The sequence below is a fragment of the Ranitomeya imitator genome, chromosome 1 (genome assembly GCF_032444005.1).
Source record: "Ranitomeya imitator isolate aRanImi1 chromosome 1, aRanImi1.pri, whole genome shotgun sequence".
NCBI lineage: Eukaryota > Metazoa > Chordata > Amphibia > Anura > Dendrobatidae > Ranitomeya > Ranitomeya imitator.
The window spans coordinates 698,340,674-698,363,995 of record NC_091282.1 but is presented as its reverse complement, the minus strand read 5'-3'; the positions used below and the strand labels follow the sequence as shown (position 1 = coordinate 698,363,995).

Below are 23,322 nucleotides of genomic sequence, written 5' to 3'. Positions count from 1 at the left end.
TCCTGAGGCCACTAAGCTGAAAATTGCTATGGAAACAGACCCTGGCACACAACTGCCCCCAAGGAATCGCTGGCTCTAGCTATCACAGCTGCCAGTGTCAACACAAAAGGTTGGATGGCGTTTGCATCTTCATAGATATCCACACTGTCACTGAGCTATGTAAACAGCCATATAATATTTATATTTCCATATATAAACACTAAAAAAAAGAATAAATGCCCGGACACAGTACAGATCTGCTGAGTGTAAACTTCTTGGAAAGCAACTACCTGCACAATATGTCATTTTATTTTGGACCACCTACGTTACCGTTTATTATGAGGCGATTTGTACAGTTACGGCTTCAAGAATAAATATTTTATTTAAAAAAATGATGCCACACAACAATTCTCCTGTGTGGCACAATCTTTGGTTCAAGGGTTATTCTGAAAACATGCACAGATCCCAAAAGCTAACACAATAACGGACTCCTGCGGCTGGAAAGTAAAAGATCCCAAAAGGTTTATCAAAAAAGGAATGGGACCGAAAAAAAAGGTGATACCATTTCTTATATGCAACCAGATTCTCTACTAGAAAGTGTCCCGTTGATCGCACTTGTCTTGGGTATACATGTACGTACACATGTCATAGCCATCCAACTCGTTCAATGTCACCTAATGTCTCCCCAGTGTAAGGAAACAGACTTTAGAGACCCAGATTTAAATGTGGATTGAGGAGAAAGTGGGCAGGCGTGCAACCAGCAAATTAAAATGGATTTAGCATTGGCACTTTTTCTTTTAAGCTGATCGCACAGATGGAACCAAACACTACTCATTAAGCCCATTAAGTACAGCCAGTAACACTGACGAGGACATAAATCATGCAGATAGCAGGCTGCTCTGATCATCTGCGCACAATCTACTTTTTTTTCTACCAGCTTAATGTACCTCTTAATATAATGACCGACTTAAGTATATGGCATAGAAAAAAAACAAAGTTAGCGCATAGAGACCACGTAAAAATGTATACAAATCACTAAATATTAATGCATTCTGAATATACAACGCATGGCTCGTTACTGCTGCTTACTGGGCTGGAACGGTTGTAGACACCATCATCTACATGGATAAAGAGAGTTAATGCATTCCCAGTCTTCTCTAGGCAAAACAATATACTGTTAGACCAATAAATTAGTGATGATGATGCCATATAATTACCGCTACAACGTGGATTACAATACAGAAATGGAGCTAACTAATAAAGGTGGAGAGAATAAAACCAATTTGAAGGATAGTATTGATCCAGTTTATGGACAATCCTAGGACTGCGTTGGAGAAGAATTGCCTTTGTTGAACTGAATATGTTTTACAACGATTACATTATGCTTCCCTTATTGTATTCCTCTTGCAACTATGAAGTAAGTCAAAGGGAATGAACTATGTTATGTATAATGCATGATAGGGTCAGAAAATTGTACCCCGAATCATCAGGAGGGCTTGGAAATTTACAGGCAGCGAGATCGGATCAGCTTTTGTCAATTCAAGGATTCCGGTTCCTCAGTGGTTTTGCATACAAGTGACTCCATGCCTCAGTTTTCCATTGAACAATCTTCCCTAGCCTGTTCCTAAAAAAAAAAAGGCAAGCTCCTTTATGTCCCACCATATCCCACTCATTGCCCTTATGGAATAGGTTAAGCTTTAAAGTGAACCTGTCACCTTAGAAAACTAGCGTCATATCCATAGATTTCTCGGTTCTAACATTTCTATTTTTAATAATTTCACACTTCATTAAAGCTTTCATGTTTTTCTTTTTCATTTATTCCAGCATGGACAGTTATCAAACTGTACAAATCACTATATTAAAGGGGTTTGTCCTATGAACAAAGTATATTTTAATCAACATAAGTTCCACAATTGGGTGTATTAACCCCTTCATGACCCAGCCTATTTTGACCTTAAAGACCTTGCCGTTTTTTGCAATTCTGACCAGTGTCCCTTTATGAGGTAATAACTCAGGAACGCTTCAACGGATCCTAGCGGTTCTGAGATTGTTTTTTCGTGACATATTGGGCTTCATGTTAGTGGTAAATTTAGGTCAATAAATTCTGCGTTTATTTGTGATAAAAACGGAAATTTGGCGAAAATTTTGAAAATGTCGCAATTTTCACATTTTGAATTTTTATTCTGTTAAACCAGAGAGTTATGTGACACAAAATAGTTAATAAATAACATTTCCCACATGTATACTTTACATCAGCACAATTTTGGAAACAAAATTTTTTTTTGCTAGGAAGTTATAAGGGTTAAAATTTGACCAGCGATTTCTCATTTTTACAACGAAATTTACAAAACCATTTTTTTTAGGGACCACCTCACATTTGAAGTCAGTTTGAGGGGTCTATATGGCTGAAAATACCCAAAAGTGACACCATTCTAAAAAATGCACCCCTCAAGGTACTCAAAACCACATTCAAGAAGTTTATTAACCCTTCAGGTACTTCACAGCAGCAGAAGCAACATGGAAGGAAAAAATGAACATTTAACTTTTTAGTCACAAAAATTATCTTTTAGCAACAATTTTTTTATTTTCCCAATGGTAAAAGAGAAACTGAACCACGAAAGTTGTTGTCCAATTTGTCCTGAGTACACTGATACTTCATATGTTGGGGTAAACCACTGTTTGGGCGTACGGCAGGGCTTGGAAGGGAAGGAGCGCCATTTGACTTTTTGAATGAAAAATTGGCTCCACTCTTTAGCGGACACCATGTCACGTTTGGAAAGCCCCTGTGTGCCTAAACATTGGAGCTCCCCCACAAGTGACCCCATTTTGGAAACTAGGCCCCCCAAGGAACTTATCTAGATGCCTAGTGAGCACTTTAAACCCCCAGGTGCTTCACAAATTGATCTGTAAAAATGAAAAAGTACTTTTTTTTCACAAAAAAATTATTTTCGCCTCAATTTTTTCATTTCCACATGGGCAATAGGATAAAATGGATCATAAAATTTGTTGGGCAATTTCTCCCGAGTACGCCGATACCTCATATGTGGGGGTAAACCACTGTTTGGGCACACGGCAGGGCTCGGAAGGGAAGGCGCGCCATTTGACTTTTTGAATGGAAAATTAGCTCCAATTGTTAGCGGACACCATGTCGCGTTTGGAGAGCCCCTGTGTGCCTAAACATTGGAGCTCCCCCACAAGTGACCCCATTTTGGAAACTAGACCCCCCAAGGAACTTATCTAGATGCATATTGAGCACTTTAAACCCCCAAGTGCTTCACAGAAGTTTATAACGCAGAGCCATGAAAATAAAAAATAATTTTTCTTTCCTCAAAAATGATTTTTTAGCCTGGAATTTCCTATTTTGCCAAGGGTAATAGGAGAAATTGGACCCCAAATGTTCTTGTCCAGTTTGTCCTGAGTATGCTGATACCCCATATGTGGGGGTAAACCACTGTTTGGGCGCACGGCAGGACTCGGAAGGGAAGGCAAGCCATTTGGCTTTTTAAATGGAAAATTAGCTCCAATCATTAGCGGACACCATGTCGCATTTGGAGAGCCCCTGTATGCCTAAACATTGGAGATCCCCCACAAATGACCCCATTTTGGAAACTAGACCCCCAAAGGAACTAATCTAGATGTGTGGTGAGGACTTTGAACCCCCAAGTGCTTCACAGAAGTTTATAACGCAGAGCCATGAAAAAAAAATAAATTATTTTCTCAAAAATGATCTTTTAGCCTGCAATTTTTTATTTTCCCAAGGGTAACAGGAGAAATTTGACCCCAAAAGTTGTTGTCCAGTTTCTCATGAGTACGCTGATACCCCATATGTGGGGGTAAACCACTGTTTGGGCACATGCCGGGGCTCGGAAGTGAAGTAGTGACGTTTTGAAATGCAGACTTTGATGGAATGCTCTGTGGGCGTCACGTTGCGTTTGCAGAGCCCCTGATGTGGCTAAACAGTAGAAACCCCCCACAAGTGACCCCATTTTGGAAACTAGACCCCGAAAGGAACTTATCTAGATGTGTGGTGAGGACTTTGAACCCCCAAGTGCTTCACAGAAGTTTATAACGCAGAGCCATGAAAATAAAAAATAAAAATTATTTTCTCAAAAATGATCTTTTAGCCTGCAATTTTTTATTTTCCCAAGGGTAACAGGAGAAATTTCACCCCAAAAGTTGTTGTCCAGTTTCTCCTGAGTACACTGATACCCCATGTGTGGGGGTAAACCACTGTTTGGGCACACGCCGGGGCTCGGAAGTGAAGTAGTGACTTTTGAAATGCAGACTTTGATGGAATGGTCTGCGGGCGTCACGTTGCGTTTGCAGAGCCCCTGGTGTGACACAAAATAGTTAATAAATAACATTACCCACATGTCTACTTTACATCAGCACAATTTTGGAAACAACATTTTTTTTTGCTAGGACATTATAAGGGTTAAAATTTGACCAGCGATTTCTCATTTTTACAACGAAATTTACAAAACCATTTTTTTTAGGGACCACCTCACATTTGAAGTCAGTTTGAGGGGTCTATATGGCTGAAAATACCCAAAAGTGACACCATTCTAAAAACTGCACCCCTCAAGGTACTCAAAACCACATTCAAGAAGTTTATTAACCCTTCAGGTGCTTCACAGCAGCAGAAGTAACATGGAAGGAAAAAATGAACATTTAACTTTTTAGTCACAAAAATGATCTTTTAGCAACAATTTTTTTATTTTCCCAAGGGTAAAAAGAGAAACTGGACCCCAAAAGTTATTGTACAATTTGTCCTGAGTACACGGATACCTCGCATGTGGGGGTAAACCACTGTTTGGGCACACGGCAGAGCTCGGAAGGGAAGGAGCGCCATTTGACTTTTTGAATGAAAAATTAGCTCCAATCATTAGCGGACACCATGTCGCGTTTGGAGAGCCCCTGTGTGCCTAAACATTGGAGCTCCCCCACATGTGATCCCATTTTGGAAACTAGACCTCCCATGGAACTAATCTATATGTGCAGTGACCACTTTAAACCCAAAAGTACTTCACAGAAGTTTATAACGCAGAACCGTGAAAATAAAAAATCATTTTTCTTTCCTCAAATTATTTTTTAGCCTGCAATTTTTTATTTTCACAAGAGTAACAGGAGAAATTGGACCCCAAAAGTTGTTGTCCAGTTTGTCCTGAATACGCTGATACCCCATATGTGGAGGGAACCACTGTTTGGGCATACGTCGGGGCTCGGAAGGGAAGTAGTGACGTTTTGAAATGCAGACTTTGAAGGAATGGTCTGCGGGCATCACGTTGCATTTGCAGAGCCCCTGATGTGCCCAAACAGTAGAAACCCCCCACAAGTGACCCCATTTTGGAAACTAGACCCCCCCAGGAACTTATCTAGATGTGTGGTGAGCACTTTGAACCCCCTAGTGCTTCACAGAAGTTTATAATGCAGAGCCGTGAAAATAAAAAATAATTTTTCATTCCTCAAAAATTATGTTTTAGCAAGCAATTTTGTTATTTTCGCAAGGGTAACAGGAGAAATTGGACCCCAATAATTGTTGCCCAGTTTGTCCTGAGTATGCTGGTACCCCATATGTGGGGGCAAACCACTGTTTGGGTGCACATCGGGGCTCAGAAAGGGAGGGAGCACCATTTGACTTTCTGAACGCAAGATTGGCTGGAATCAATGGTGGCGCCATGTTGCGTTTGGAGACCCCTGATGCACCTAAACAGTGGAAACCCCTCAATTCTAACTCCAACACTAACCCCAACACACCCCTAACACTAATCCCAACTCTAGCCATAACCCTAATCACAACCCTAACCCCAACACACCCCTAACCACAACCCTAACCCCAACACACCCCTAACCCTAATCCCAACCCTAACCACAACCCTAACCCCAACACACCCCTAACCCTAACCATAACCCTAACCACAAGCCTAATCATAACCCTATTTCCAACCCTAGCCCTAATTCCAATTTTAACCCTAAGGGTATGTTCACACGTTCAGGATTTCCATCCTTTTTTTTTCAGGACTGTTTTTTTAAAAAACTGCAGCTCTTGGCAGAAAACGCAGGTCCTTTTTTTGGTCCTTTTTTGTCCTTTTTTTGATGCGTTTTTTGATCCTTTTTTTAATGCAGTTTTCTAACCCTAACCCTAACCCTAACCCTACCCCTACCCCTATTCTAACCTTAGTGAAAAAAAAAAAAAAAATTCTTAATTTTTTTATTGTCCCTACCAATGGGGGTGACAAAGTGGGGGGGGTGTCATTTACTATTTTTTTATTTTGATCACTGAGATATAACCTATCTCAGTGATCAAAATGCACTTTGGAGCGAATCTGCCGGCCGGCAGATTCGGCGGGCGCACTGCGCATGCGCCCGCCATTTTGCAAGATGGCGGCGCCCAGGGAGAAGACGGCCGGACGGACACCGGGTAAGTATAAGGGGGGGAGATTAGGGCACGGGGGGGGCATCGGAGCACTGGGGGGGGCATCGGAGCACGGGGGGCGGGATCGGAGCACGGGGGGGCAGCCACACTCCGCCCACGCACTTCCGCCCGCTCCCCCGCACTTCCTGCTGCAGCGGTTCTGCACATCAAATCGCAGTAAAACCCGCAGATATATTTTTGATCTGCGGGTTTTACTGCGGTTTTGACCTCACAATGGAGGTCTATGGGTGCAGAACCGCTGCGGTTCAGGAAAAAGAAGTGACATGCTCCTTCTTTTTTGCCGCAGCTATTCTGCGCGGCTTTTTAAACGAAATTCCGGATCATGTGCACAGCAGTGACTGTTTTCCATAGGGTTACATTGTTATGTACCCTGCATGGAAAACAGCTGCGGAACCGCAGTGGCAAAACCGCTGCGGTTCCGCAGTAAAAAACGCACTGTGTGAACATGGCCTTACTCTAATTCCAACCCTAACCCTAAGGCTATGTGCCAACGTTGCGGATTCGTGTGAGATTTTTCCGGCACCATTTTTGGAAAATCCACAGGTAAAAGGCACTGCATTTTACCTGCGGATTTACCGCGGATTTCCAGTGTTTTTTGTGCGGATTTCACCTGCCGATTCCTATTGAGGAACAGGAGTAAAACGCTGTGGAATCCACACAAAGAATTGACATGTTGTGGAAAATACGACACCGCGTTTCCGCACGGTATTTTCTGCACCATGGGCACAGCGGCCTTGGTTTTCCATAGGTTTACATGGTGCTGTAAACCTGATGGAAAACTGCTACGAATCCGCAGCAGCTAATCAGCTGCGGATCCGCAGCCAAATCCGCACTGTGTGCACATAGCCTAATTCTAACCCTAACCCTAGGTCTAACCTTAGTTCTAACCCTAATTCTAACCCTAGCTCTAACCCTAGCTCTAACCCTAGCGGAAATATATATATATATTTTCTTTATTTTATTATTGTCCCTACCTATGGGGGTGATAAAGGGGGGAGGGGTTCATTTACTATTTTTTTTTTATTTTGATCACTGTGATAGGTTTTATCACAGTGATCAAAATGTACCTGGAACGAATCGGCCGGCCGATTCGGAGGGTGCACTGCGCATGCGCCCGCTATTTTGGAAGATGGCGGCGCCCATGGAGAAGACGGACGGACACCAGGAGGCTCGGTAAGTATGAGGGGGTGGGATCGGAGCACAGGGGGTGGATTGGAGCATGGGGGAGCAGACAGGAGGACGGGGGAGCAGACAGGAGGACGGAGGGGAGCGGGCCACAGTACGGGACAGAACGGAGGATTGGTTAGGAGATCGGTGGCGGGGGGCAGATTAGGGTTCCCAGCCATGGCCGATGATATTGCAGCGTCGGCCATGGCTAGATTGTAATATTTCACCACTTTTCATAGGTGAAATATTACAAATTGCTCTGATTGGCTGTTTCACGTTCAGCAGCCTATCAGAGTGATCGTAGCCACGTAGCCCCCCCTGGGCTGACGTACCACTCCCCCTGTCCCTGCAGATCGGGTGAAATTGGAGTTAAACCTTTCACCCGATCTACAGGGTCACGATCATTCTGTGACACAGCATATGCGTCACAGGTCAGATTGGCACCGACTTTCATGACGCATACGCTGTTTCACAGGTCGGGAAGGGGTTAATTAGGCACCATAGAAACAGAATAAAATAAAAAGCCCCGCACCATGCAGCCTGCCTGTATAAGCATTTGTGAAGAATGGGTCATTCTAAAGAGCTCACTGAATTAAAGCTTGGTTTAATATTATTATACTATTGTTGCAACAAGTCAGTTTGTGAAACTTCTTCCCTACTAAACAATCCACAATGCATATCGTTGTGGATTACAGATAATTTAGAGATAAAAAAAAAATCTATAAATTGGTGGAGAAAGGTTGAACTTGATGGACCTAGGTTTTTTTTTCAACCTACGTAACTACCGTATTTACTTGAGTATAAGCCGAGATTTGCAGCCCATTTTTTTAAGCTGAAAGTGCCCCTCTCGGCTTATACTCGAGTCATTGTCCCAGGGGTCGACGGGGGAGGGGGAGCAGCAGCTGTCACATCATACTCACCCCCTTCTGTCGCGGTCTCTGCACTTCCCTACTTCTCAGATGGTCTCCAGCGCTGGCAGCTCTTCCTGTGTTCAGCAGTCACGTGGTATTGCTCATTAAAGTAATTGCTATGCACGCAACTCCACTCCTATAGGCGTGGAGCACATATTCATTACTTTAATGAGTGGTACCATGTGACCGCTCAGCACTGAAAGCAGCTGCCGCCCTTGGACAACAGAGAAGCAAGGAAGTGCAGAGACCGCGACAGGAGGGTGAGTAGGACGGGGGAGGGTGAGCCATGCATCACCTGTCTCCGTCCACCGCTGGGCTGTGTCTTCCGCGTCCTCTGGCTGTGACGTTCAGATCAGAGGGTGTGAGGATGTGGTTAATGCACGCCCTCTACCTGAACAGTCACTGCAGAGAGACGGAAGACAGCGGCGCCCGGCGGTGGAACGGGGACAGGTGAATGTCGCAAGTGCCAGGAGCCTAAGCCAGCAGCGACACCAGCACCTGGCCCCCATAGCACGCAGTGTCCCCGCCTACTCAGGACACCGGCAACTGGCCCCCAGTGATGAGAGGTAAGTATGTCATTTTTCTTTAAATCGCAGCAGCATATGGGGCATATTATTCCATGGAGCATCTCATGGGGCCATCAACCATTATGGAGCATTATATGGGGCATATTATTCTATGGAGCATATTACGGGCCATCAACCTTTATGGAGCATTATATGGGGCATATTATTCTATGGAGAATATCATGGGGCCATCAACATTTATGGAGCATTATATGGGGCATATTATTCTATGGAGCATCTTATGGGGCCACCAACCTTTATGGAGCATTATATGGGGTATATTATTCTATGGAGCATCTTATGGGGCCATCATTAACCTTTTGTGCAGCATTATATGGGGCATATTTTAATATGGAGCATCTTATGGGGCCATAATGTGCAGCATTATATGGGCCGCATATTTTTTGTATGGAGCATCTTATGGGGCCCATCATGAACTTTATGGAGCATTATATGGGGCGTATTTTGTATGGAGCATCTTATGGGGCTCATCATGAACTTTATGGAGCACTACATGGGCCGTATTTTGTATGGAGCATCTTATGGGGCCCCTAATGAACTGTATGGAGCATTATATGGGGCTCCTGATTCAAAATAGATATTCAAAAACATTTAACCTACTGATGTCTCAATTAATTTTACTTTTATTGGTATCTATTTTTATTTTTGAAATTTACCGATAGCTGCTAAATTTCCTACACTAGTCTTATACTCGAGTCAATAAGTTTTCCCAGTTTTTTTGTGGCAAAATTAGGGGCCTCGGATTATACTCGGGTCGGCTTATACTCGAGTATATACAGTATATATATATATATATATATATATATATATATATATATACCGTATATACTCGAGTATAAGCCGACCCGAGTATAAGCCGACCCCCCTAATTTTGCCACAAAAAACTGGGAAAACTTATTGACTCGAGTATAAGCCTAGGGTGGAAATGCAGCATTTACCGGTGAATTTCAAAAATAAAAATAGATCATTATTTCCCCATAGCTGTGCCATATAGTGCTCTGCACCGTTCATATTTCCCCATAGGTGTGAACCATATAGTGCTCTGCACCGTTCATTGTGCCCCCTAGCTGTGCCATATACGGTGCTCTGCACCGTTCACTGTGCCCCATAGCTGTGCTGTGCCATATACGGTGCTCTGCACCGTTCACTGTGCCCCATAGCTGTGCTGTGCCATATACGGTGCTCTGCACCGTTCACTGTGCCCCATAGCTGTGCTGTGCCATATACGGTGCTCTGCACCGTTCACTGTGCCCCATAGCTGTGCTGTGCCATATACGGTGCTCTGCACCGTTCACTGTGCCCCATAGATGCTCCGCATTAATCTGTGCTGCCGCTGCTACTGCCGCAATAAAGAAAAAAAAACACATACTCACCTCCCTTGATTGCAGCTCCCGGCGTCTCGTTCCGGCGCCTCCATCTTCCCGGCGTCTCTGCTCTGACTGATCAGGCAGAGGGCGCCGCGCACACTATATGCGTCATCGCGCCCTCTGCCTGATCAGTCAGAGAGCAGAGACGCCGGGAAGATGGAGGCGCCGGCCGGGAAGATGGATCGGCGCCCGGCGGCTGGAACGAGGACAGGTGAATATAACATACTCACCTAGTCCTGGCGATCCTCGCGCTGTCCCCTCCTGTCTTCGGCGCTGCAGCTTCTTTCTCTATCAGCGGTCACCGGCACCGCTGATTAGAGAAATGAATAAGCGGCTCCGCCCCTATGGGAGGTGGAGCCGCTTATTCATTTCTGTAATGAGCGGTCCCACGTGACCGCTGAAGAGAGGAAGAAACTGCAGCGCCGAAGCCCGTGGGACGGCAGGGACAGCGCGAGGATCGCTGGGACTAGGTAAGTATACCTCAGCGCCCTCACCCGCCGACCCCACCGCTACCGTGACTCGAGTATAAGCCGAGGGGGGCACTTTCAGCCCTAAAATTTGGGCTGAAAATCTCGGCTTATACTCGAGTATATACGGTATATATATATATATATATATATATATATATATATATATATATATATATACACACACACATACATATATATATATATATATATATATCTGAGGATATTAAACACCATTAGCACCCCTGGCCATCTTCCTTTTATGTTTTTGCTTTCTCCTCCACTTCTTCGAAGAGCCATAAATTTTTTATTTTTCAGTCAATATGGCCATATGAGGGCTTTTGAGTGACACCATTGGTTTTTCCATATCGTGTACTGGAAAATGGGAACAAAATTCCAAGTGTGTTGAAGTGCAATTAGACCTTTTTTTTCTACTTGCCATGTTCAGTATTTGGTATAGCTGACATGGCAATATGATTCTCCAGGTCGGTATGCGTTCGCAGATACAAAACATGTATTGTTTCTTTTTTTTTTTTGGTAAAAAAAAAATTCAGACATTTGTAAGAACTTTTTTTTCTTTTTACTTTTTTTTTTTAACCCCTTTACCCCCAAGGGTGGTTTGCACGTTAATGACCGGGCCAATTTTTACAATTCTGACCACTGTCCCTTTATGAGGTTATAACTCTGGAACCCTTCAACGGATCCCAGTGATTCTGACAATATTTTCTCGTGACATATTGTACTTCATGACAACGGTAAAAATTCTTTGATAGTACCTGCGTTTATTTGTGAAAAAAATGGAAATTTGGCGAAAATTATGAAAATTTCGCAATTTTCCAACTTTGAATTTTTATGCAATTAAATCACAGAGATATGTCACACAAAATACTTAATAAGTAACATTTCCCATATGTCTACTTTACATCAGCACAATTTTGGAACCAAAATTTTTTTTTGTTAGGGAGTTATAAGGGTTAAAAGTTGACCAGCAATTTCTCATTTCTACAACACCATTTTTTTTTAGGGACCACATCTCATTTGAAGTCATTTTGAGGGGTCTATATTATAGAAAATACCCAAGTGTGACACCATTCTAAAAACTACACCCCTCCAGGTGCTCAAAACCATATTCATGAAGTTTATTAACCCTTCTGGTGCTTCACAGGAATTTTTTGAATGTTTAAATAAAAATGAACATTTAACTTTTTTTCACAAAAAATTTAATTCAGCTCCAATTTGTTTTATTTTACCAAGGGTAACAGGAGAAAATGGACCCCAAACATTGTTGTACAATTTGTCCTGAGTACGCCAATACCCCACATGTGGGGGTAAACCACTATTTGGGCGCATGGCAGAGCTCGGAAGCGAAGGAGCGCCATTTGACTTTTTAATCCAAAATTGACTGGAATTGAGATGGGACGCCATGTTTCGTTTGGAGAGCCCCTGATGTGCCTAAACATTGAAACCCCCCACAAGTGACACCATTTTGGAAAGTATACCCCCTAAGGAACTTATCTAGAGGTGTGGTGAGCACTTTGACCCACCAAGTGCTTCACAGAAGTTTATAATGTAGAACCGTAAAAATAAAAAATCATATTTTTTCACAAAAATTATCTTTTCACCACCAATTTTTTATTTTCCCAAGGGTAAGAGAAGAAATTGGACCGCAAAAGTTGTTGTACAATTTGTCCTGAGTACGCTGATAGCCCATATGTGGGGGTAAACCACTGTTTGGGCGGATGGGAGAGCTCGGAAGGGAAGGAGCACCGATTGACTTTTCAATGCAAAATTGACAGGAATTGAGATGGGACGCCATGTTGCGTTTGAAGAGCCACGGATGTGCCTAAACATTGAAACCCCCCACAAGTGACACCATTTTGGAAAGTAGACCCCCTAAGGAACTTATCTAGAGGTGTGGTGAGCACTTTGACCCACCAAGTGCTTCACAGAAGTTTATAATGTAGAACCGTAAAAATAAAAAGTCATATTTTTTCACAAAAATTATCTTTTCGCCACCAATTTTTTATTTTCCCAAGGGTAAGAGAAGAAATTGGACCCCAAAAGTTGTTGTACAATTTGTCCTGAGTACGCTGATATCCCATATGTGGGGGTAAACCACTGTTTGGGCGGATGGGAGAGCTCGGAAGGGAAGGAGCGCCGATTGACTTTTCAATGCAAAATTGACAGGAATTGAGATGGGACGCCATGTTGCGTTTGAAGAGCCACTGATGTGCCTAAACATTGAAACCCCCACAAGTGACACCATTTTGGAAAGTAGACCCCCTAAGGAACTTATCTAGAGGTGTGGTGAGCACTTTGACCCACCAAGTGCTTCACAGAAGTTTATAATGCAGAGCCGTAAAAATAAAACAAAATTTTTTTCCCACAAAAATTATTTTTTTAGCCCCCAGTTTTGTATTTTCCCGAGGGTAACAGGAGAAATTGGACCCCAAAATTTGTTGCCCAATTTGTCCTGAGTGCGATGATACACCATATGTGGGGGGAACCACTGTTTGGGCACATGGGAGGGCTCGGAAGGGAAGGAGTGCCATTTGAATGCAGACTTAGATGGAATGGTCTGCAGGTGTCACATTGCGTTTGCAGAGCCCCTAATGTACCTAAACAGTAGAAACCCCCCACAAGTGACCATTTTGGAAAGTAGACCCCCTTAGGAACTTATCTAGATGTGTGCTGAGCGCTTTGACCCACCAAGGTCTTCACAGAAGTTTATAATGGAGAGCCGTAAAAATAAAACAAAAATTTTTTCCCACAAAAATTATTTTTTAGCCCCCAGTTTTGTATTTTCCCGAGGGTAACAGGAGAAATTGGACCCCACAATTTGTTGTCCAATTTGTCCTGAGTGCGCTGATACCCCATATGTGGGGGAGAACCACTGTTTGGGCGCATGGGAGGGCTCGGAAGGGAAGGAGCTCCATTTGGAATGAGGACTTAGATGGAATGGTCTGCAGGCGTCACATTGCATTTGCAGAGCCTCTAATGTACCTAAACAGTAGAAACCTCCCACAAGTGACACCATTTTGGAAACTAGACACCCTAAGGAACTCATCTAGATGTGTTGTGATAGCTTTGAACCCCCAAGTGTTTCACTACAGTTTGTAACGCAAAGCCGTGAAAATTAAAAAAAAAAATCTTTCCCCCCAAAATTATTTTTTAGCCCCCAGTTTTGTATTTTCCAGTGGGTAAGAGGAGAAATTCGACCCCAAAAGTTGTTGTCCAATTTGTCCTGAGTACGCTGATACCCCGTATGTTGGGGGGAACCACCGTTTGAGCGCATGGCAGAGCTCGGAAGGGAAGGAGCGCCATTTGGAATGCAGACTTAGATGGAATGGTCTGCAGGCGTCACATTGCGTTTGCAGAGCCCCTAATGTACCTAAACAGTAGAAACCCCCCACAAGTGACCCCATATTTTAAACTAGACCCCCCAGGGAACTAATCTAGATGTGTTTTGAGAACTTTGAACCCCCAAGTGTTTCACTACAGTTTATAACGCAGAGCCGTGAAAATAAAAAAAATCTTTTTTTTTTCCCACAAAAATTGTTTTTTAGCCCCCAGTTTTGTATTTTCCCAAGGGTAACAGGAGAAATTGGACCCCAAAAGTTGTTGTCCTATTTGTCCTCAGTACGCTGATACCCCATATGTTGGGGTAAACCCCTGTTTGGGCACACGGGAGAGCTTGGAAGGGAAGAAGCACTGTTTTACTTTTTCAACGCAGAATTGGCTGGAATTGAGATCGGACGCATGTCGCGTTTGGAGAGCCCCTGATGTGCCTAAACAGTGGAAACCCCACAATTATAACTGAAACCCTAATCCAAACAAACCCCTAACCTTAATCCCAACAGTAACCCTAACCACACCTCTAACCCTGACACACCCCTAACCCTAATCCCAACCCTATTCCCAACTGTAAATGTAATCTAAACCCTAACTGTAACTTTAGCCCCAACCCGAACCCTAACTTTAGCCCCAACCCAAACTGTAGCCCTAACCCTAGCCCTAACCCTAACCCTAGCCCTAACCCTAGCCCTAGCCCTAATGGGAAAATGGAAATAAATACATTTTTTTTATTTTTCCCTAACTAAGGGGGTGATGAAGGGGGGTTTGATTTACTTTTATAGCGGGATTTTTAGCGGATTTTTATGATTGGCAGCCGTCACACACTGAAAGACGCTTTTTATTGCAAAAAATATTTTTTGCGTTACCACATTTTGAGAGCTATAATTTTTCCATATTTTGGTCCACAGAGTCATGTGAGGTCTTGTTTTTTGCGGGACGAGTTGACGTTTTTATTGGTAACATTTTCGGGCACGTGACTTTTTTTATCGCTTTTTATTCCGATTTTTGTGAGGCAGAATGACCAAAAACCAGCTATTCATGAATTTCTTTTGGGGGAGGCGTTTATACTGTTCCGCGTTTGGTAAAATTGATAAAGCAGTTTTATTCTTCGGGTCAGTACGATTACAGCGACACCTCATTTATATCATTTTTTTATGTTTTGGCGCTTTTATACGATAAAAACTATTTTATAGAAAAAATAATTATTTTTGCATCGCTTTATTCTCAGGACTATAACTTTTTTATTTTTTTGCTGATGATGCTGTATGGCGGCTCGTTTTTTGCGGGACAAGATGTCACTTTCAGCGGTACCATGGTTATTTATATCTGTCTTTTTGATCGCGTGTTATTCCACTTTTTATTCGGCAATATGATAATAAAGCGTTGTTTTTTGCCTCGTTTTTTTTTTTTTTTCTTCCGGTGTTTACTGAAGAGGTTAACTAGTGGGCCAGTTTTATAGGTCGGGCCGTTATGGACGCGGCGATACTAAATATATGTACTTTTATTGTTTTTTTTTTATTATTTAGATAAAGAAATGTATTTATGGGAATAATATATATATTTTTTTCATTATTTTGGAATATTTTTTTTTATTTTTTTTTACACATTTGAAAATTTTTTTTTTTACTTTTTTACTTTGTCCCAGGGGGGGACATCACAGATCGGTGATCTGACAGTTTGCATAGCACTCTGTCAGATCACCGATCTGATAGCAGTGGAGGCTGCTTCACAGTGCCTGCTCTGAGCAGGCTCTGTGAAGCCACCTCCCTCCCTGCAGGACCCGGATCCGCGGCCATCTTGGATCCGGGGCTCGAACAGGGAGGGAGGTGAGGAGACCCTCGTAGCAACGCGATCACATCACGTTGCTGCGGGGGGCTCAGGGAAGCCCGCAGGGAGCCCCCTCCCTGCGCGATGCTTCCCTGCACATCGCGATCATCTTTGATCGCGGTGTGCCAGGGGTTAATGTGCCGGGGGCAGTCCGTGACCGCTTCTGGCACATAGTGCCGGATATCAGCTGCGATAAACAGCTGACACCCGGCCGCGATCGGCGGCGCTTCCCCCGTGAGCGCCGCCGATCGCGCTGGACGTACTATCCCGTCCATGGTCATAGGGGCCCACCCCACCTCGACGGGATAGTACGTCCCATGTCAGAAAGGGGTTAAATATCATCACCATTTTCTGAGACCTGTAACATTTTCATTTTTCAGTATATGGTGCTGTGTGAAGGCTCAGTATTTGCGCCCTTATCTGAAGTTACTGATACCATTTTGGGGTAGATCTAAATTATTGCAATGTTGTGGCGGCCAAAAAAACGTAATTCTGGTCTTTTGACTTTATTTTTTCAATACGATGTTTACCAATCGATTACTTAATTTTATATTTTGATATTTTTGGAATTTTATAAATTAAACGATACAAAATACCGTATTTTTCACTTTGTAAGATGCTCCGGATTATAAGACGCACCCCAAATTTGGAGGAGAAAAATAGGAAAAAACTTTTAAATAAATTGGTGGTGCTTCTTATAATCCATGCATCTTATTGCTTACCGGGGGTTGTGGCTGCAGTGGATCAGGGTCGCTGCTGGAGATAGGAGTGAAGTGTTGCTGCAGACTGAGATGAGGGCGTGTGCAGGTGTCCTGTGCTGCAGGGGGGCTCCGGTGCTGCAGGGGTGTCTCTGGTGCTGCAAGGGTGCCTCCCGAAGTCCGTTGCACAGGAAAGCCTAGACCAACTGCCGGGGGGGCTCTGACCTTTCACAAAATGTCGGCAGAGCCCCCCCAGAGCACCGCAGACTCCAGCATCATTCTGGGCGGCAGCGGACCACCACGGCAGCAGCAGCAGACACCCCCTCATCCCAGCCTGTAACCGTAAGCGGTATATCCGCTTTGTAAGACGCACCCACATTTCCCCCCCAAATTTGGAGGAAATAAAGTGCGTCTTACAAAGCGAAAAATACGGAATGTTTTGTTTTTTTTGTTTTAAATAGTTTTATTTTTAATGGGTTTGATTTCAACTTTTATTTTTTTTTTATACATTTTTTGCCACACTTTTTACTGTATTTAATAGTCCTCTTAGGGGACTTGAAGCTGCGATCATCCAATTACTTGTGCTGTACATAGCAGTGCATCAGCACTGTATAGCTAAATTCACGATCTCCTTTGAACGCCGACCACGGGCTGGCTTTCACAGGAGGATCGTAATGACCGGCATGGAAGTCTTTAGCAGACCCACATCTGTCATGACAAGCCAATGAAGCCCCACGAGCAAGTCACGGGCGCAGAAATAGGAACATGGAACGATGTGAGACCCTGTGGGCGAGTGTTATATGACGCTGTCAGAGATTGACAGTGGGATTTTAACAGGTTAACAGCCGCAGGTGGAGCTCCACTGCACTCGACTGTTACAAGCACATGACGGCTGCTTAAATCAAAGATGCGGAAAGATGCGAGCTCAGCTTGCAAGCAAACATCAAAAGCAGGAACACAACATATGATGCAAGTTTAGTGAAAAGAAAATGTTTAGAAACCACAGACCGGGGTCACCAAGAACTGAGATGCATAAAAGTCAACAAAGCTCTTCCAACTTAATAACTGCAGAGGTCCAAACCTTCCCTGGCATTAACATCAGCACAAATAGTGTGTGCATTAAGCTTTATGACATGGGTTTCCATGACTGAGCAGATGCATGCAAGCAACATATCACCAAACAAAATACCATTCATCAGATGCAGTGGTGTACAGTCGTTGTCGTCTGGAGCAGTGGAAACATGTTCTGTGCAGTGATGGATCACGCTTCTCTCTCCAGCATCTGTTGGACAAGTCTGGGTTTTGTACATGTCAGGTTAATGTTACCCACCTGACGGAATTGTGCCAGCTGTAAAGTTTGGTGGAAGAGTGATAATGCAGTGGGGTTTGCTGTCAGTGGTTAGGCTAGACAGCTTAGCTCCAGTAAAAGGAAATCTTACTTCTTCAACATACAAGACATTTTGGACAATAGTTTGCTTCTAGGTTTGTAGGAAAAGATTGTGGAAGGCACCTTTCTGCTGCAGCAGGACTGTACCTCAGAGCACAAAGAACAGTCTATAAATGCATGGTTCTGAGAGTTTGGTGTGGAAGAACTTGACTGCAGCCCACCCTCGTCCAACACCTTTGGGATGACCAAGTATAGTGATGGCAAACTCAGCCTTCTTGTCCATCATCAGTGTCTGGATGAATTAGAAAAAAATCCCATAGATATAATAAGAAATGTTGTAGAAAGCCTTCCTAGAAAAGTAGAAAAGTGGAAGCTGAGTAATCTGCAAAGGGTGCACATTTCCATATCGATGCCTAAGGATTTAGAATTGGGATGTCATGAAATCTCCTGTTGGTGTCTGAATAGACTATGACTTGGGGTAAATGGCCTTAACTATGGCAAAAAGATCCACGATCACCAGTGGAGACCATACGGAAAGTCCTGCTGAGGTGGTACCTAGTTGATGCTTGACTAGATGTTCCGGAAAGCCTTTCAGAAGTCTGGTAATAGAGGAAGACTATGTACCACTTCTGGTTGAAATGCTCATTCATAGATTAAAGATCCTCCTAGATTTTAGATCCTTGTAATACTTTCAGTCACTTCAGTCAATCTTACTAAAAACCTTGAATAAACCTTGAATAAACGTTTATTAAACAGCCCATTCTCCGATAAAACTAAAAACACAGAGAAATGTGTCTGCTCCATATTTCCTGCAGCCAAGAGCTGGAAAATATGTTCAATGCTCCTAGAATTAGTTAAAAATAAGTTAGCAAGGATAATGGTGAATGGAAGGCTGGGAAGTATCCTGACTGACTCCTGAACTGAAATTATGTAGTATGGAAACCATGGATGTTTCAGAAGTTTGTCTCATAATAACCAAGTTGTCCTTTTGCATAATATTTTTGCATAATATTATTTCCATTTTGTTTGTCTAAATTTCATTGTTATACGGGAACCTACATTATATAAAGGCAAGTTCTATTTAAAACAGAAGATAAAAAACAGACATGGATTAGTGCTACATTTTACCATAGCAACTGGGAAAAAGGTCATTAAACCTATTTAAATAATTAGAACAGAGAGTCAAATGGCTGGTGCATTAAAAATGATGCCTCATGTGAATGCTCCCTAAATGGTGATCTTCATTAAATGAAGAAATAATTGCTATAATCAGTTTGTGTGAACTGATTTATTAGACAGATGAAGACGGTTGTTAGGACACTAGACTGGGTAACAGACTGAGCGATATCATCACTCACCTGCTTTTATTTCCAGAAGTCTTAGCCGTGGGTCTTCAGTGTGATGCAAACGTCTCTTCTTCCTCCAACATCGAGCAGGATACGTGTACAACTGTCCTGGAGCCACCCCTGTGTACATGGACAAGTGCAATGACTTTACTTATTGCTTTATCTGAAATGGCATATTATTGTATTGTACCCCAAACAGGGGCTGATTGTTGGATGAGGTGGAGGCACAATGGGGCCACAACCCAAGGTGTCATTTGGATTACAATCAGAGAATGCACACATGTTAATCTGTATAAATTTTTATGTCAGGGTGCTTTGCAGCTACTATGTGCAGTCTTACTCAAAGGGCGTGCAAATCAGACAGAGATCGGTTTCCCGACTAGAGTAGGACAGCTTCGTAGAAATATATGAAATAGATATGCTTGGGTTGGGAGACCCGCTGGCCAGTCAGTGCATTGCGGTCCGATTTGCACGGATGTCTGAATGCGCCCTTACATTTGCTTTTTCAGTTACAGTTGGTAACGCTAACAAAAAAACTTACCAAAACATGCAACTTTCCTTATTTTGTCAACCTTGTAATTTAATAGAACTGGCATAGCCAATCAAATAATTCTCTAATTCTTCTGAGTATAGATACTGACTGTTTATGTATCTCCTAGTATAGCCATTACTGCCATAACAAGCTTGCGTCCTTACTCAGAATATACAGCTCTGGAAAAAATTAAGAGAACACCACATCAAAACCCTGTCACGGGCAGCCCAATCTCTAAACCTGAACCCCATTGAAAACCTCTGGAATGTAATCAGGAGGATGATGGATAGTCACAAGCCATCAAACAAAGAACTGCTAAATTTTAGCACCAGGAGCAGTGTGAAAGACTGGTGGAAAGCATGCCACGAAAGCTGTGATTAAAAATCATGGTTATTAAACAAATAAACTCTTCCTGAGTTAAAACATTAGTATTGTTGTTTGTAAATGGTTATGAACTTGTATTCTTTGCATTATTAGAGATCTGAAAAGCTCTTTTTTTAATTTTTACCATTTTTCTTTGTCAAAAAAAAAATACAAAATGTATTGCTTGGAACTTCGGAGACTTGTCAGAAGCTTATAGACTAAAAGAACAATTTACATTTTACACAAAAATATACCTATAAAGATAAACATCAGACAAACAGAACATTTTGCAGTGGTCTCTTAATTTTTGCTAGAGGTGTAAATGGCATGCAAATGGGGCAAAACAGACGGGTAAAGATGTTATCCGAAAAAGGTGCAGCTAGAGACAGAATAGCAAGTTAAAAAAATAAAAACTACAGGGTTTGGATAATTTTGGTGATTTTCATTATGTGGGCATATTATAGTATTGTTATTCTGGATTCTAGATAATCCTTTTTTGAAGAAAGTTTCCTGTTCATAATTAATTGCCAAACATTAGCTTTAAAAAGTTGGAAAACCAAAACATCTTTTCTAAGTCCTGGAATATGTTCTGCAGCAGCTGCGACACAACTGTAACAAAAAAAAAAAGAAAAAAAAAAAAAAAACACTCTGCAGGTGCTGAAGATTTTTTTTAAATGGGTTGTCAATGACTGAATATTAACTTGACTCTCTTGATTATGCAAATCATATGATTTCCTTTGCAACCAGAATGTAGTAAGTTTAGGAGCTGAGCCAGATTAATTTACATCTTTATATTACAGCAGAAACTCTGCTGCAATGGCCTAGATCAGCGCTACCACTAATGCAATGGCCTAGATCAGCGCTACCACTAATGCAATGGCCTAGATCAGCGCTACCACTAATCCAATGGCCTAGATAGGCGTTACTACTAATGCAATGGCCTAGATCAGCGCTACCACTAATGCAATGGCCTAGATCAGCGCTACCACTAATCCAATGGCCTAGATAGGCGTTACTACTAATGCAATGGCCTAGATCAGCGCTACCACTAATGCAGTTGCCTAGAACAGCGCTACCACTAATGCAATGGCCTAGATCAGCGCTACCACTAATGCAATGGCCTAGATCAGCGCTACCACTAATGCAATGGCCTAGATCAGCGCTACCACTAATCCAATGGCCTAGATAGGCGTTACTACTAATGCAATGGCCTAGATCAGCGCTACCACTAATGCAGTTGCCTAGAACAGCGCTACCACTAATGCAATGGCCTAGATCAGCGCTACCACTAATGCAATGGCCTAGATCAGCGCTACCACTAATGCAATGGCCTAGATCAGCGCTACCACTAATGCAATGGCCTAGATCAGCGCTACCACTAATGCAATGGCCTAGATCAGCGCTACCACTAATGCAATGGCCTAGATCAGCGCTACCACTAATGCAATGGCCTAGATCAGCGCTACCACTAATGCAATGGCCTAGATTAGCGCTACCACTAATGCAATGGCCTAGATCAGCGCTACCACTAATGCAATGGCTTAGATCAGCGCTACCACTAATGCAGTGGCCTATATTAGCACTACCACTAATGCAGTAGCCTAGATCAGCGCTACCACTAATGCAGTGGCCTAGAACAGCGCTACCACTAATGCAGTGGCCTATATTAGCACTACCACTAATGCAGTGGCCTAGAACAGCGCTACCACTAATGCAATGGCCTACAACAGCGCTACCACTAATGCAGTGGCCTAGAACAGCGCTACCACTAATGCAGTACCTAGAACAGCGCTACCACTAATGCAGTTGTCTAGAAGAGCGGTACCACTAATGCAATGGCCTAGAACAGCACTACCACTAATGCAGTGGCCTAGAACAGCGCTACCACTAATGCAGTGGCCTAGAACAGCACTACCACTAATGCAGTGGCCTAGAACAGCACTACCACTAATGCAGTGGCCTAGAACAGCGCTACCACTAATGCAGTGGCCTAGAACAGCGCTACCACTAATGCAGTGGCCTAGAACAGCGCTACCACTAATGCAGTGGCCTATAACAGCACTACCACTAATGCAGTGGCCTAGAACAGCGCTACCACTAATGCAGTGGCCTAGAACAGCACTACCACTAATGCAGTGGCCTAGAACAGCACTACCACTAATGCAGTGGCCTAGAACAGCGCTACCACTAATGCAATGGCCTAGAACTTTTATGTATAAGGTGTGGGATACCTGGTCCTCTGTGCCTTTTCTCCATCCAGATGTAACAGTTGTTCTGGGCTACACCAGTCTGTGAGTCAAGAAAGGGGAGGCGAACACTGCGTTCAGCACATAGCCTTGAGTTGTAGTTCCGGCAGTGCTCAATTGCTTCTTTGTAGAACTGATCCCCCAGTCTGCAAAGAGAACCGCAAAAATATTGGGTAAGTATTGTACAATCATTTACTGTGACGATGACACACAGCAATAATATTTATAAGTTTGTGTACAACAAGTACTATCATTGTTATCATGAAAAAGTGCTTACATTTCATTTACGCAAAGATAATTTTCCTGCAGTGGATATTTAGCAAATGACTGCTCATTAATGGATCCACCACTGGGACCCCCGCCGTTACCTAGCACGGTGCGCAGCTGTCAGTCCGCAGTGCTCATGCTCGACCGATGCTCCTTTCAAATTCCTGTTCAATGGTCAAACAATCAGATATTTATCACTTGTCCTGTGGATAGGCATGCTCATATAGCTGAGGGTTTGTTACAGTGTATCATGGTAGACAATGGTCTATGAGCTAAATGCAACTACAGTACCAGTCTCCCTGTTTCTAGCTCTCCTATTTCAATATTTAATAATAATAATAATAATAATAATTTCCCCCCCCCAAAAAAAAAAAATGACTCCTGATGG

General features: G+C 43.0%; 1 protein-coding gene across 5 annotated transcripts in view; it reads right to left on the bottom strand.

Moving 5' to 3' along the window:
- Positions 1-23,322, bottom strand: part of DPF3 (double PHD fingers 3) — a 326,786-nt gene that overhangs the window by 117,236 nt on the left and 186,228 nt on the right. For all 5 annotated transcript variants that reach the window (XR_011314106.1, XM_069731279.1, XM_069731290.1 and 2 more), the window contains exons 2-3: positions 22,653-22,813; positions 19,539-19,646 (exon numbers count right to left, since the gene is read on the bottom strand). Coding sequence is in view for 4 of the 5 variants with exons in the window: in XM_069731279.1 (XP_069587380.1) it covers positions 19,539-19,646; positions 22,653-22,813 (269 nt within the window). In the remaining variant the exon portion in view is untranslated. The remainder of the gene's footprint in view (positions 1-19,538; positions 19,647-22,652; positions 22,814-23,322) is intronic.